This window comes from Parambassis ranga, chromosome 19 (genome assembly GCF_900634625.1).
Source record: "Parambassis ranga chromosome 19, fParRan2.1, whole genome shotgun sequence".
NCBI classification, from domain to species: Eukaryota; Metazoa; Chordata; class Actinopteri; family Ambassidae; genus Parambassis; species Parambassis ranga.
The window spans coordinates 5,054,818-5,070,347 of NC_041039.1; the positions used below are offsets into that span (position 1 = coordinate 5,054,818).

The window sequence follows — 15,530 nt, forward strand, 5'->3', positions numbered from 1 at the left end:
TCGAGTTGGTGGTCACAGAAATATCCCGTTTTGTCCCTACATAGCACAAGTAGGAGAGGTAGAAAGTGTTAAGGACTTTACATATTCCTCTGTTGTTGATGTTTCTTAAAAGCAATCATAAATATTAGCAAGACGTATACCTAACCCCACAAAACAGTACCAATAAGGCTAATATTATTCTGTAACTACATTAAGCCGTATTACTAGAACATGAAGACAAATCTGTGTGTGTCACTGGATGATAACTGATCTGCAACAGTGTGGTTTTGTATTTGGAGACCAAATGAGCATGTCAGAGTTATTACGTGAAGTCAGTACCATGTTCACCACGAACACACCACGAATAAATAATTACAGTGTTATCCTGTTGTTTTTTTTCAGCTGTGCATCCTTTCTGTGTTACACATGCGCCTCCATCAGTACCGTCGATGTCCTCAGCAATTACAGAAAAGTTATTTTTACACCGGTACTGTTCATCAGTTGTCCTCTGGACCAGATTCACCTTCCCCTTCCCCACTCACAAACTCTTCTAAGTGCACAGACACAGAACAAAGCCGGAGTCCTTCAGCTTGGTCCTCCAACCACGGTCCCCCACCTGCTCCCACACACTGCTGCATGAGTGGCTGCCATAACTGCGTGTGGATTGAACATGCAGAGCAGCTTCTGCAGTACTATCACGACGGAGGGGACAGGGCGCTTGCTGCTGTAGAGGAGAATGTCCTCGATGAGAACCTGAAGGCCTATCTGAAGATGGAGATAAGGCTTCTAAAAAAGACATGACAGAGCCCTACCCTGACTGTCTAGACTGCAGCGATATCATGGAATCAGTATTACAGTTCTTCACTGACTGTAAGCATTATAACACACCTCGTTCAACACCACTCGTAGTTATGCCTGCTGTAGTTCATTTAAGACTTTTTAAATTAGCAGGTGTGTACCTTGAAAAATTTGCACATTTCACACAGACAGAAGGAGACACATCTTCTAACCACTGGATCTTGCTGTGTATATTCAGGTTTAAAGCGTTTATTGTCATATGCACAGAAAGGAAACTGGTTTCCCCGTACAATGAAATTCTTACTTTGCTGCTCACACTGAATGCCATAAAGGTTTAAGAAAAACAAAATAGAATAATTTACAAAAGAGCAATATAAAGATGCAAATAAGTACACAAAATATAAACTATGGAAGTAAATGAAGCTATATAAGTGTGCATGTGTGCTACATCAGCTGTCAACTGTCAGGCGGGTAACAGCATGGTACATGTGCAGTTATTGGATTGAATATTAAGGTGCATAGAGAAATAAATAGATAAACAATATTGCAGTTACTGTTACTGCATGTAAACATGTCAGCATGTAAACAGTCGGTGTGTGCGGGGTACAGTCCATTTTTACAGACTCCTGTCAGCTGTTGAGGAGTCTGATGGCGGAGTGGAAGAAAGAGTTCCTGAGTCTGGTGGTCCTGCACTTCACAGTCCTGTACCTCCGGCCTGAGGGGAGAAGCGTGAACAGACCTTGTTGGGGGTGGGTGGGGTCCTTGATGATGGAGCCAGCTCTCCTGTGGACTCTGCGCTGGTAGATGTAGGACAATTATGCCCTGTTGCTGCTTTTTTACCTCATTTGTCACATCCTCCCCAGAGTGACAAGATATTTTATTTGCTGACCTAGTTTTTCTAACAAATTAGAATTAAAATACTTTTTTCATTTTAAATAGATGTCATCTATGCCCCATTTTGGTCTCATGTTTTTGTTTTTAATAAACTCCTTTATGTCACCATTACAAGCCAAAGGCTCTCCAGTTCAGGTGTCAAATAAGTTGGAAAGTCTTTGCACATATTTCTCCATAATAGTATGCCAAAAAGTTGCTATTTAAACCTGGCATTACGCTATAAAACATTGTTCATCATACATTTATTCCATTAAAGCACATTCACACAACAGTCAGTTTTTCTGTAGTTTGAAGTGCATTATATATCATTTTTTTATTTAAGAGCATATTTAAATAAAGATTTGTTTGAAAAAAAAAATTTTTTAAATACATGCTCCTCTTGTCCTCATCCTCCTTAGTCAAGCAAATGTCCACTAGATGGTGCCACATACACATTAAAACTGCTTCTTTGAGGTTAAAACGTTACTTTTTAATTTGTTCATTTCTACGTCTACCTTTTTTTTTACAATTGATAACATAGTGTTGTACACCTATTAATTTAATTTAATAAATACAATCTGATTTTTTTTAATCTGATTAGATAAAGGTTGATGATGCAAATATGATTCAGATAACTGAAGGAGGATTCTTTTGTAATATCCTGAGGGATCATGTCAGACAAGAGGCACACTCTGTCCTGCCACACTAATGACGTCTTTCAGTCAGCTAGCGAACGCAGCCGTGCTGCCAGCCTCACAGGACTCGTTTCTTAGGTGACGGTGACCCTGATCTCATTAACTGAGTCATCACAAATCTTGTAAAAGTGATGCACTGTAAGTCCTGATTAAAAAGTGGACCTGTGCCATAGCTTCAGCCTTGACAGCCAGACAGCATGCGAAGTTATGATTTGATCTGCGTTATGTAGTGGATTATGACCTGAGGCCTTTTACACTGGATCATGTGCAGAACCTTGTACCTGTTGACTCTGATGCGATGGAAAGAACTCAGACCGATTACAGCAGGTGCCAAGGCTGCAGTGTCAATTTGAATCATGGCAGGGTGGGGTATTCTCCCAACATGATGATGAAGGCCTTTAATGCTTTGGCAATTTGGTGATTGGTCCATTGGTTTACATTCCTGCCACCACAAGCATTGCAGATTTGAAATATCAGAAGTTTGGGCAATAAAGTTGCAAAAACCATACAAACAGCACCACATAGTGGACTACCTCTAGAAGACTTGCAATGCTCATGGTGGCAGGGATGTAAACGAACGGTCAACCTCTTGGTCCTTATCCTTATCACCACCAGCCAAAGCGTAGGAGGCCTTCCTGTAGTGGTACCAGCAGATTTAAAAATTATCCTTATGTTTTAAAATTATTTCTCTCTAAAGTCACACTTATGTCTAATTCCAGTTTTTATTTGGCTGTCAGATACATAACATAATAACTCTGGCTTAGTTCATATGCTCAGAGATTTTATCACATGATAAGTGTTCATAAACATACCCTTCCCTTATACCCACCTGCTGAAAGATTAGCTCATGGGTCATCAGCTGGATGGATGACCAGGAGGCCCGGTATGGCAGACAGATAGCGCCAACTTCAGGTCAACAAAAAAACAGAAACAACTAATTAGGCAAAAAAGGCAAAATATCTAAAGCAGAAGAGACTTGTTTGTCCATTGAATCTATTGTTTATTTATCAGTGTTTACTGGTAGACAGCATAAATCTGAAAACACCCTATTCTTTACTTTCTCTGTTTAACTTCTACTAGTCAGGAACTGAGTGGCTGATGGTGATTTGCTTTCACAATGTTTCCTTTCCTTTGTTTGCATCACAGGAACTTAAAGAAACTGCAAGATAACTGCATGCATTTTTATTAGAAGTGCTGTCTTTTGTGGGCCTCACCTGACCTGCTTAACAGAGAGAGCACCCATCGCTGCAGGGAATTACACTGATATGTACAATAAGATAATCTAAGAGACTTCTGTGGGATGAAGGATTGAAGGGGTTTTGCTTGAAGCAGGTGGTTTGACGATTGCATAACAAAAAGAGAGAGTGGGCCAGTAGACCTTTGAGGAAGTTTCCAGCTGAATCCTGCCAAAATATTAGGGCACCATAACATCACATCACCACGTTTTTAACCCTATCTAGGATATGGCGTTTACATGGAATAGAATGAACCTCATTATTCATGATGTTAAGAACCAGGATTTTACCAACCACAGTGTTTACATGCAAAAACCTAACCAGGATGCTGTAAAAACTGGATCGTATTCAGGTTACTCACATACATGTATTGCTGTTCCAAGTGCAAATCCTTTAAAACCAAAATGATATGACAAAATGTATGCATATCCATATATGTCTTTTTATTAATTGAGCAATGCATGTTTTCTCCTCCTCAGTTTCTCCTCAATTCTGTTATGTTTACAATAGGAAATACAACCCCCCCCCCCCCCCCCCCCCCCCCAAAACAAAAACCCAAACCTGTGAACTGTTGACAGCAGAGCAGGGAGGCGGCGCCTTCGTAATCTTCTGCAGGGGCATATAAAAGGGTCCCTAAGCCCCGACTGGCCCTCACAGCAAGCCTAGCAAAGTCCACTCATCTGCTAGATAAAAAAACCCGTGCTGCGCACACACCTGATCGTCTGGCTGTCCTTCACCGGCAGCCGGTGAGTAGACAAACATCAGCACCTTTATACCCATCAGAATCAGTGGGGCTTTTGTAGAACTGAATGATATTTAATGGATATTACTATATTACTATATTACTTGAACTTCATTGCAAAGAATTTTATAATGTGATCAGGCAAAAGTTGTGTTTGTGTGTCTTTATTGATTTAAACAAACAGTGTCGGCCATTAACAGACACAGTTTGGTACCTTTCCCTTCAGTGTATTACAGGAAGTAGTGCATATATCATCCAGCTGCTAGGTTTGCATAAGAATGATTGGTGACTTAGCATTTGCTGATCAATATATAATATTGTAAAAATGATGTATTTTCCTGAAATATTAGCTCATAGACTTTTACATTACTTAACTACTTTAAAGTGTAAAGTGTACTGTTTACACTTTAAATATACTGTTGCTTTTAAAATCTAAAAATCTGCATTTATTTTTTGAGACTTTTCTACTGGTATTACTAAAACAACATTGGTTTAAGACCTGTCATTGTTATTGGGACACTGTGAGCGGATTGACCATTCAGACCCTTGGTGCGTAGCTCAGCACTTCTGCAAGTGTTGTCCTTGCTCTAACGAGATTACATGTGCAGAGCCAGCTTGAAACAGAGAGTGGGTGCACTTATTAACTTGAGCCAGGGATTATGGGAAATTGGGTCATCCTCGCAGGACAGGCTTGGATGGAGTCTACCACAGACATTCAATTACAGGGAAATATGAGCGCAAATCCCGGCCAGTGCTCGTCACATCGGTAAGAGGATTACGACCTGAAATGTCAGACAGAGGTGATAGGAGCTACATGCTAACTGCTTCTTATCTTAAGTAACAAAAGGGATTTACAGACAAGTAAATTAAAAAAAAGTGGCTCTTTTCTTTCCTTTTATTTTGTTTCCAAATGAAGATCATCACCACGACGACCACATTTGGGAGAGGTGTCTCTAAAGCCAACAACCTGCACTCAAATCATTGATAGCTGCTCAAAATGAATCTTGAGCCACCAAAACCTGAGATCAAATCAGCTACCCGTGTCACTGGAGGTCCCGCCACTCCACGCAAGGGACCCCCTAAATTTAAGCAGAGGCAGACCCGTCAGTTCAAGAGCAAGCCTCCAAAGAAGGGAATCCAGGGGTAAGCTTCCAATGCCTCCATGTTTACTTTAAAGATTTATAAATGTATGCATGTTTCAGTGAGTAATTAATCTTTTTATGTGCAGCTTTGGTGATGATATCCCTGGAATGGAGGGCTTAGGCACAGGTGAGTTGGACTTATGGTTTAAAATGTTATTTCCATGTAACCAGCAGGGTCCAAACCTCACATTTTCACCCTTTTTTTGCAGACATCACCGTCATTTGCCCATGGGAAGCCTTCAATCATCTGGAGCTGCATGAGCTGGCCCAGTACGGCATCATTTGAGCCTTCTTGCAACTCCCTGCAATCAGGCCACGTCCATGCACTTCAAACCATCTGCCTCGGTCTTCATCTCTAAGCTTTAAATGGAACTACTACCAAAAACCAAGCAACCATAACAAACTGTAACAATTACAAAAAATGGAAAAAGAGAAAAACATTCTACAAAAAAATCACTTTTTCTTCTCTAACTCTGGACTCTTCTTTTCATTCTTCAGCTCACACAGAACCTCTGCTCATAATTAGGAATGTGTTGATTTAATTCCTCTTTTACCGATTAGCTGTGGTCTCTCTCTGTCTCTTGTCTTTCGCTCTATCTGTTTTTTTCCTTTCTTTTCTATCCTCCTCGAGAACAAAACACGAAACTTATGCAAGCAAGGCAGCCTCAAATTGAGTTTAAGTGACAAACCCGTGAAATGGGTCGGGTCCCATTTCGCGTGCTTCGGCGCCTCTTTTGCCATCATGGAGGCCTCTCCATCCAATGCCGAATTTTATTTTAATACTAAACCTGAATTCTGTAGAGAGCCGACAACAGCTTGCCGTTGCTGAGCGTAAGCTTTCGGTGGGATGAAAAGATCAGATATCCCTCTTTTCCCTCTGTTTTAACTCCACCCGGACACAGACACCTTTTTAAAAATGGAAGTCTGCTAGTAGGTGACCTTTGACCTCATTTTCACAGCTCAAATTAAGAAATAAACCCACTCAGCAGATAATAAGAAAACATCATCATCTGTATTTGCTTGTGCTAACATTAGCGTGATGTCTTCTTATTTGTATATCTCCCTTGTATAATATTGATGTATATGAAATATGTATTATATATTTATTGCGTTTATTTCTCACACTGTCACACATTGTGTGTTTATATCTGTGTTTTTAAGCACAATATGTTAGCTCTACATTTATGTTTTACTGTAAAAGATTTTACATTTTTTTCCTCATTGTCCTCAATCTTTGGTCTCCATCAAACTTTGGAAAAACATTATTTTTCGAGAAAAAAAAAAGCTTTGCCCTGATGATTTCAAGCTGCTGTTGGTAGAAGAGTTGGTGGATGTGTTGTAGTGGAAGATGGCAGAGGGATAAGTGGGATGAATGTTTTCAGAGCGTGATGAGATCTGACGAGATGTATAATGGAGCTTTGTCCTCTCTACAGGACAAGGGAATAAAATAAAGCATAAAAAAAGGAAAATTAAAAAAATGGAAATGTATTTATTTTACTTTGCTCATTAGAAACCGTAGAAAATAAGTGAGTTTGTATGTATAAGAAACTATACCTAAACTTTAAACTTCGAACCATTACCAGTAGACTGTCTGATGTAAGGTTTATGAAGCGTAAAATAATAATACACTAGAAATGTACTTGATATTAAAGTACAGTGCACTTTCAGGACAAAATATATATATATATATATATAGTATATAGTTATATATAAACTGAATTATGGCTGTTTTATCCTTCACCAGGAACATTGGCTGGTTAAAGGGTAAGTGAAGAGAAATTTAAAGCATTTTAGGCAAAGCCTTAATGTTTCCTGATACCTTCTATTTTTGTTGAAAGTGATACTTCTTTGGGTTATTAAAACATTAATAAAACATTAATAACCCAACATTAAAACAAACAAAATTAGTCGCATGATTCACAATGTTTTCACAATTTTTGTTTTTAACTTGGATTCATTTCTACAGAAATTGAACATTGATACTGGTTTCACTGTCAATAGCAAAATAGCGGAACCTGTGTTGGAGCTTGTTTCTGGTGTGACTGCTCTGGTGTGGGACCGGTGGGAAACTGCCGGGCACTAATGTTTGCAACACCCGGTGTTTGAGTTGTGGGATGGAGTTTCGCTGAAAGACAGATACATAGTAACGCTGCGCAATTTTTGTATTTACTGTGTCTGTCTACCATCACAGCGATATCTACGTGGCGCATTCACCCGGGCGACATGGCAGAAAATATTGTAAGTACCAGGACATGTCGTTTTTGTGCTAGTGAGGGGTCGACTCGGCTAACGTTAGCTATCTCCTTAGCCAAAGTCCGGAGTGATGAGGCAGCAGAATTAGCTTTGTAAGTTAGCTAACGTTAGCTAGCTATCATTAGCAAAAACTGACTGGGGCCTGTTTAGCTAACCGGGTAATCTTAGCTCTTTGGCTAGCTGACGGCATTTGAATGAAAATAATCATTGTTGACCAAAGGGAAAGCTACACCGCCGGCATAATTTTAGAAACAAAAAATTCTGGAATATTCGTTAGCATGTACAACTCATTATTAGCAATAGTATACTCAATGGGTACTGGGAGGTAAGACGTCCCATATTCACTAAAAGTAATGTTTGTTGACGGTGATTAAGCCAACACACTGTGACAGCTTGTGTAAACGTTGTCTAGTTCATGACGTTTTACAAATAGTATAATATTAAAGATCTCCCTGAACAAGTAGAGGTTCTAAAGCTAATGTTAACATTACTTTTTGCACTGTCATCGTTGTCATAATGCACTGACACCACTGTAAAAAAGTGGGAGAAAGGGGGGTCGTGTCCTTGTTTTGACTAAGTTGAAGTCATTCTGAAATACCCTTCTATGTGCATGTTGTCATTGTTTGTAAGTAGTTGTAACTGTTTAGATTTGCTAATCTAGACAGACACTGAATGCACTTTTGTGTTTATGCCATTTAGATCATCAGGGTACAATCCCCTGATGGGATGAAGAAAATTCCATCTACGAAGAGGGAGACAGCTGCTGCTTTTTTGAAGAAGGTACAATATGTATAAATCTAAATGCATACTGTTGTTGGTCAGAGTATTTGTCATTCTGTGTTTTGCAGACACAAAATTCTTGTGTTTATTTCTCCACGACACACGCTGTTTTTGCAGCTTTTATGTGTTCTATATATTTTGGAGTTTTATTTGTTTTATATATTTTGGAGTGCAAGAACAACTGCATGCATTGTTGTCATGGGGTACACTTTTCTTTTGTGCTTGCGCATTGTTGTTTATTGTATGAAGCTGTGTAGAAAGCACCAGAGCCGGTCAGTCCTGTGCTCACCTGGCTTTTACTACAGACATGTGGCTTTTAAGAGAAATGGTGTTTCTGGTGTTTTGTACACGTTTCATCAGTGCAGTTGGACAGGTTGTGTTTTACAGTGTTTGCTTTACTTCAGGCAAAATATGAAAGGATGTAAAACACATATTTAATATAACTTGGTTTTGAGTTTTTTTTTCATATAGTCCATGCTTGATTCATGCATAAGCATGCAAACCTAAAATAGAACTGTATTCCAGCAGACTGGTAACAGAGCATTGCAGCTGCACCTCATCAAAAATGTATGTATCCACGTCAAGGCAGGATGGTGTAGCCTGCAGATCAATGGAAAGGACTAGTTTTCACCCCCCCTACCGATGTGCAGCCACCGATAGGCGGAACAGAAAACGATGGATGTTGGGCAGAAAATGTCGGAAGCCTGCAGGTTATATTACTGCAGCTGAGACTAAATAAAAGAAGCTCAATGTGATGTTCTGGCTCATACTGTCAGACAGTATACTTTTTCCCCCAGCATTCAGTGATAACATCTTTCACTACTTCACTGCTGACTTTAAGCTCAAAGAGCCTGAGTGCCTCTGACTGTCCTCTACCTTATAAAATAAATACTGTGCTGACTGTTTTTTAATGTCTGTAAGAGTTTATGATGAGCTGTTAGTTTTGCAGTCTTGGGTATTTATTCTGCTCTAAATGCCAAAAATTTTAGTTATGAAAAGGTCTTACTCAAAGGTCCACTAATGCTTGTTCAATTAAGCACTAAGTTTTCTCTGGCAGCTATGTAAGATGATGTCAAAATGGCGTGGGCTGCTCTGTTGGCTGACCTGCTCACAGCACTGTGCTCTTAATAGTTTAGTTTGGCACACGGTACAACGAACATAAGAGGTGTTTCTACAAGCCCTCTTGACCCAAGAAGTGCTTTGATAATCTGCTTTGAGTGAGTGATTGACAGTTTTTGGAGAGCAGACAGGCTTTCTACTGTACACTGCAAGGAAGGATAAGTCTTTCACATTAATGCTTAGGATGAGCTCAGTCTTAATAGGGCTATATTGTGTATGATACAGTGTCCAATGAATCTGCATATAACATTCACCTCTCCCACAGGTGGCCAAAGAGTTTGGGTTCAATTCCAATGGTTTTTCTGTGTACCTGAACCGCAACAAGACCGGAGAGATCCTTTCCCAGAACAAAACCCTCAGCCTGCTCAAGATCAAGTGAGTAAAAATCGACTGATTTTGAACAAGAGAACGGATTTCACAATATTTCTTTACACACATTTAAAGCAGTATGTTACTATTTATACAGACAAACTTGTGTTTATTGGTTAACCTGCAGGGTTGGTCTAATCATCTTCTCTCTTTTTTTGTAGGCATGGGGACATGCTGTTTCTGTTCCCTTCAGCATCCTCTACCTCCTCTGGGGAGGTCATGGACACTGCTACCCCACACACATCTTCATCGCTCCCATCTGTCTCATCCTCTTCTTCTTCTGTGATCCCCCGGTCCTTCTCAGCACCCCAGGTCCAAGAAGATGAGATTGATCAGTATCTGGCAAAACAAGACGGCAAAATCTACCGGAACAAAGACCCACAGCTGTAAGAAAGAGACCAGCTGCAAAGATCCAAATTGAATGCAGATGCTGGATACCTAATGATTCTTTTCTTCTTACAGATGTCGCCATAGTGCCCTCGGAAAATGTGTGCACTGTGTACCATTAGAGGTATGAGATTGTATCCTTGTTTCTGTCATACTGTAACAGTAACACCACCATAAGAAGACAGGTTTGTTCTGATTATACTGATCGAGGATTTGTTGTCTTTCTTTTTCAGCCTTTCGACGAAGACTACCTGAATCACCTCGATCCACCAGTGAAGCACATGTCATTCCACGCATACCTTCGCAAGCTGACTGGTGGAGCTGATAAGTGAGAATTTGTTTTCATTTTTTAGTTCCCCAGTGGAAATAACTTACGATTCTTGCATCAGATTTAGATCACATTTTTGATCTCCTGCAGGGGGAAGTTTGCCGCTCTGGAAAACATCAGCTGTAAGATAAAGTCAGGTTGTGAGGGTCATCCTCCCTGGCCAGAGGGGATCTGCACCAAGTGTCAGCCCAGTGCCATTACACTGAACAGACAGGTATTTCACCATAAATAGTTCAGTTCATTTACACTGTAGAAATAGTCATGTAAAAGTCAAATAGCAGGTTGCCTAGACTTGGCAAGATGGCGGTGACATCAGCGCTCATGCTTTACAGCTATGTCTAAAAAATAAATCATATATATTGTTTTAAGAGTTTTGTGTCTCTGCTCCTCTCCCAGAAATACAGACATGTGGATAACATTATGTTTGAGAATCACACTATTGCCGACCGCTTCCTGGATTTCTGGAGGAAGACCGGCAGTCAGAGGATGGGCTACTTATACGGCAGGTACACTGAGCACACAGACATCCCTCTGGGCATCAGAGCTGAGGTGGCTGCCATCTATGAGCCCCCACAGGTGAGAGAGTCCCACTGAATATATTGTTGTCTTTAGTTTTTTGATAGATGTGTTTAGTGTGATAGTCCTGACTCAAAGTCCTTACCAAACAGTAACTTTATTGTCCTAATCCTTTTAGAATGCCACACAGAACAGCCTAGAACTGTTGGATGATGCTAAAGCTGCAGCAGTGGATGAAATTGCGGCCAAACTGGGGCTGTGCAAGGTTGGTATTCTTACAAGTAGCATAGGTTATGCAGAAAAAAATGTTAAAAGATACTGGTTCTATTTGTGTTGTAATAGGTGGGCTGGATCTTCACAGACCTGCTGTCTGAGGATACAAGGATAGGAACTGTTCGCTACACAAGAAACCACGTGAGGACACATCCTTGTTTGTCAGACCAATGCTGCTTTCATTCTTTCCTCCTTATAAATGTCATTATGTTTGTTAGGACTCACATTACCTGAGTGCAGAAGAGTGCATCACAGCAGGATACTTTCAGAACCAACATGCGAACCCTTGCAGACTCTCTCGGGATGGATACTTTGGATCCAAATTTGTCACTGTTGTCGCAACAGGCAAGTCTTATGCCACAAATGTAGTTGTGTTGTTACCTGCTAAAGAGAAGCATTGTATTTAAGACCCTTATTTAAATAGTTTTTCCTGATCTGGGTGAACCAAATGTTTTTAGAGCTGAAAAACAACTCTGTAAACAAACTAAAAACCCTCACTAGCCTCCAAACATCTCAGAATGCTGCACTTCCTGTAGAAGGTCACAATTACGCAGGGAATTTCTCTATTCCAAAAGAATATCTTGACGGGATGTTACCAAATTGAGCACTACACTCATTTAGATTTAGGCCATACCTTTCTTTCCAGAGCAGGAGAAAGTTTGTGTCATTATTTTTAGACTAAAAACAGGAAAAATATATGGAACGGCTTTACTATCATCTTAAGATGATATTGATTAAAGCCTCAGTCCAAACAATGCTAAGTGTCTCTTTCATTTTGAGGCCATGCATCAGTGTAAAACAAGCCAGACTCTGTAAGAGCTAGTTGGATTTAGACCAAGTATTTTCACCTCCCTTCCTCACAACTTTGCAAGACTTCTTTGTTGTTCCAGGAAAGCACAAAATCCAGCAGTGACCTCATCACTGCTATTTGCATGAATGAGGAACTGGCAGCCAAAACTTACGCCATGGTTACACATCTTGTGCCAGCCAGGGCACAGTCCATCTGTTTTACTTTCCCTTGAGTAAAAAAAAAAACGTCTGTTTGCAAATGAGTTGCACATGTGTTACGTTCCCCAGTTAGTCCAGGGGATGAGGGGAAGCAACAATAATGTTACCCAGGCCTGAGGAAGAGACAGCAGTCGGAAACAGTGACTATTAATTAAATTTATTAATTTAAACGAATAACAAAATAATAAATCAAACACAAAAGCAAAACTAAAAGAGATCAGCGCTGAATATCATGCTCTAGTCCCTCTGGACGGAGCAAAGACGCATGGTGTGTGCGTCCAGTTGGCCCACACTGGCCCTGGCCATGTGCACACCTCCAGTTGATATACTTCTGCTGACGAGGGCCAAGTTGACTCAGGTGTGGATCATCCACTTGGTTCACTGGAAGCACTTGGAAACCTGCACAGAAAGCAGAGACAGACATACACACAACAAGTACCGGCACGTAACACATGTCACACTGAAAACACTCGGATACTTTATTAACATTGGAACACTGTGCAGAAACTCTTTGTTGGTACTTTACATTCTGGGTCTGTAGGAAATATTTCATTTTTAGCATTGAGCCAGATAATTAGCTTATTGCATGTGCATGTTTGTTAATAAATATATATAAATGATCATTTTCCAACTGTTTTTTTCTTCATGTAGGGGGTCCGGATAATCAGGTGCACTTTGAAGGATACCAGGTGTCCAATCAGTGCATGGCTCTAGTGAGAGACGAGTGCCTACTGCCCTGCAAAGATGCTCCAGAGCTGGGCTACGCTAAAGAGTCCAGCCCTGAACAGTACGTACCAGACGTCTTCTACAAGGTGAGACATTTGTGTAATAATCAAACAGTAGATAGGATGCAGAAACGACCTGATATTGGCTCAGTTGTTTGTTGGTTAGTCCAGATGATTTTTATATCCAACAGGACAAAGACAAGTTTGGAAATGATGTCACGTTTCTATCTCGCCCTCTTCCTGTGGAGTACCTTATCATAGATGTGAGTAATGTTTCTTTTGATTGGTCAGCATGTGTTTTTTTTTAATGCACATTATGTCTTGCCATTGCCTTTCAACAGATAACTACAACATTTCCAAAGGACCCCCAATACACCTTTTCCTCCACACAACGCTTCCCCATTGAAAATCGTGATATTCTGGGGGAAACACAAGTAAGTACCACCTGATAACTTAGCTGGATGCTGATGTCTGACTTTTCTTAGTTCCTGATTTTCATCCTGAGGGTCACAGCTGAGTCCATATACTCCTGACAGCAGTCATTTATCTTGTCTATGTTGTTTTGTAGGATTTTCATAGTTTAGCAACATACCTGTCCCAGTGCAGCTCTGCATCATTCCTGGACATCGTGTCGGACTTCCATCTGCTCCTCTTCCTCGTCACCAATGAAGTCATGCCCCTAAGAGTAAGTTCAAAGTCTTGTCCATTTGTTTTCCATGCTTAAAGCATTAATGAGGTTACAATTTGGCTGCATTCTTCTTCATTCTGGAAGAAGTTAGAGCAGCGAGGATGTTTTTACTCAAAGTCTGCTTAATGCTTTTATGAAAGATCAAAAACATTATTTTGTAATAAAATGTATGCTCTCATTTGGATGATTTTTTTAAAAATACCCCGTGCCTTGTGTCTGTCAGCTCATGGATGAAAGTTTGTTTTTGTATTTGCAGGACAGCATCGGGCTGTTACTTGATGCAGTGAAGACTTCTAACGAGGATCTGGCACAGACCTGGAAGAAGTCTGAGCAGTGGGCTACCATCGAGCAGCTGTGCAGTAAGTAACTTCAGACGTTTAACCTGACCTCTTGTAGGCCCTTTTTTTAATCTCTTTTAATCCTTTGGATGAAGATGCAGAAGCATCTGTAACAATAATTGACTCTCCTGTTGTTTTAGGTACCGTGGGTGGACAGCCGTCCAGCTCTCTGGGTTATGGGGCCATGGGAGGCCCCTCCGTTCCTGCCTCCTCCTCAGCCATGTGGTCATGCCTCCACTGCACCTTTATGAACCAGCCTGGCACAGAGCACTGTGAGATGTGCAGCCTGCCCCGCAGTTAAAACCCCCTCCCGTCCTCCACCACCACACTTCCACGCCCTGTCCCAATTGTACTCAGTCACTGCACCAGGACCAGCTACAAGATCCGGATGCCCTTTTTTGTTTTCGTTCACCTCATGTCCTTTCCGCCTCACAGGCTGCTGTGACATGCAGAGGGGTGTGTTAGTTTACAGCAAATTTCACTGATTTCAAGTAAAAAAAAGGACTGTTTTCGGTTTGTATCCCTCTATACAGCAGCTCTTGTGAGAGGTGGGGTATGTTTAAGTAAAGCACTTTTGGCTGAGGCCCCTTTCCCTCAGCCTAGGCCCCCCATTTTCTGCCCTCTCATGGCTCCAATAAATCCTGCTGTGACTCAGGACAACAGCAAAGACTTGAAGAAGTGTTTGGACATTTTCTCACATCAGTGCCCCTCTCACTCTCACAATGTCTTCTGGAAAATCTTGCTGTGTATAAATACATTTGAAAATGATACTGTTATTTAATTAAGTTTTTTTTATCAGATTGTAGCGTATTACCTTCAAATTTTGAATTTTCAGTGCGGACTCTGCTCAGTCAGTGATTTATAGGTTTGTGTCTCTTTGACAAGCCCCTACGTACAATCATCAGTCAAAGGTCAGACCTGAAAATGCTACGAGCTCCAGAGTAATTCCACTTAGGTAGAAAGTTTATATTTTCAGTATTAAGTCCCAGATTTGAAAAGCCAGCTCTCCCTTGATTCTGACTGATTTCCTAAAGGTGTCTCTCTGGTTTGTTGGAATTGTAGCTCTTAAATGTGAAGGTTTGAATTTGAGCAGGCACAATATGTAGCTTATTGTATTACTGTATGTTTCTCCAAACACAAATTCATCATCATTATAATGGAGAGTAATAGCTAGAGGTGCTTTAGAAACAACTGGTGCTCGCCACTCTCCTCTTCATCATTCTCACCTACCTTTGCCTCCTTGCTGGAGCATAACTGATGTTCCTCCAACTGATGGGCCTCC

The 15,530-nt window shown here is 40.7% G+C and overlaps 2 protein-coding genes across 3 annotated transcripts; both read left to right on the top strand.

The window, feature by feature from the left end:
- The first annotated feature begins 710 nt into the window (after positions 1-710).
- Positions 711-6,942, top strand: pde6gb (phosphodiesterase 6G, cGMP-specific, rod, gamma, paralog b). Of its 2 annotated transcripts, none has more exons than XM_028432091.1 (4): positions 711-849; positions 5,239-5,465; positions 5,551-5,591; positions 5,674-6,942. In XM_028432091.1, exons 2-4 carry the CDS (start codon positions 5,320-5,322, stop codon positions 5,748-5,750), a joined length of 264 nt encoding a protein of 87 aa, XP_028287892.1. In that variant the 5' UTR covers positions 711-849; positions 5,239-5,319; the 3' UTR covers positions 5,751-6,942. The 2 variants fall into 2 exon arrangements, with proteins under 2 accessions (XP_028287892.1, XP_028287891.1); XM_028432090.1 differs by lacking the exon at positions 711-849 and adding an exon at positions 4,113-4,326.
- A 570-nt stretch (positions 6,943-7,512) lies between these two features.
- nploc4 (NPL4 homolog, ubiquitin recognition factor) lies at positions 7,513-15,029 on the top strand. The gene is made up of 17 exons (XM_028431845.1): positions 7,513-7,702; positions 8,417-8,497; positions 9,882-9,991; positions 10,147-10,371; positions 10,448-10,496; positions 10,606-10,700; positions 10,791-10,914; positions 11,097-11,276; positions 11,395-11,481; positions 11,559-11,630; positions 11,708-11,834; positions 13,149-13,309; positions 13,414-13,485; positions 13,564-13,656; positions 13,791-13,907; positions 14,167-14,269; positions 14,389-15,029. The coding sequence occupies exons 1-17, from the start codon at positions 7,688-7,690 to the stop codon at positions 14,547-14,549; spliced, it is 1,872 nt and encodes a 623-aa protein (XP_028287646.1). The 5' UTR covers positions 7,513-7,687; the 3' UTR covers positions 14,550-15,029.
- Positions 15,030-15,530: the final 501 nt, after the last annotated feature.

What these genes read in the sequence shown, in the direction of transcription:
- pde6gb (XM_028432091.1), top strand. Translation starts at nt 5,320, where the DNA reads ATGAATCTTGAGCCACCAAAACCTGAGATCAAATCAGCTACCCGTGTC. An exon ending in CCAAAGAAGGGAATCCAGGG is followed by an intron (nt 5,466 to 5,550) that starts GTAAGCTTCCAA and finishes TTTTATGTGCAG; the next exon opens with CTTTGGTGATGATATCCCTG. An exon ending in AATGGAGGGCTTAGGCACAG is followed by an intron (nt 5,592 to 5,673) that starts GTGAGTTGGACT and finishes CTTTTTTTGCAG; the next exon opens with ACATCACCGTCATTTGCCCA.
- nploc4 (XM_028431845.1), top strand. An exon ending in TACCAGACGTCTTCTACAAG is followed by an intron (nt 13,310 to 13,413) that starts GTGAGACATTTG and finishes TATATCCAACAG; the next exon opens with GACAAAGACAAGTTTGGAAA. An exon ending in TGGAGTACCTTATCATAGAT is followed by an intron (nt 13,486 to 13,563) that starts GTGAGTAATGTT and finishes GCCTTTCAACAG; the next exon opens with ATAACTACAACATTTCCAAA.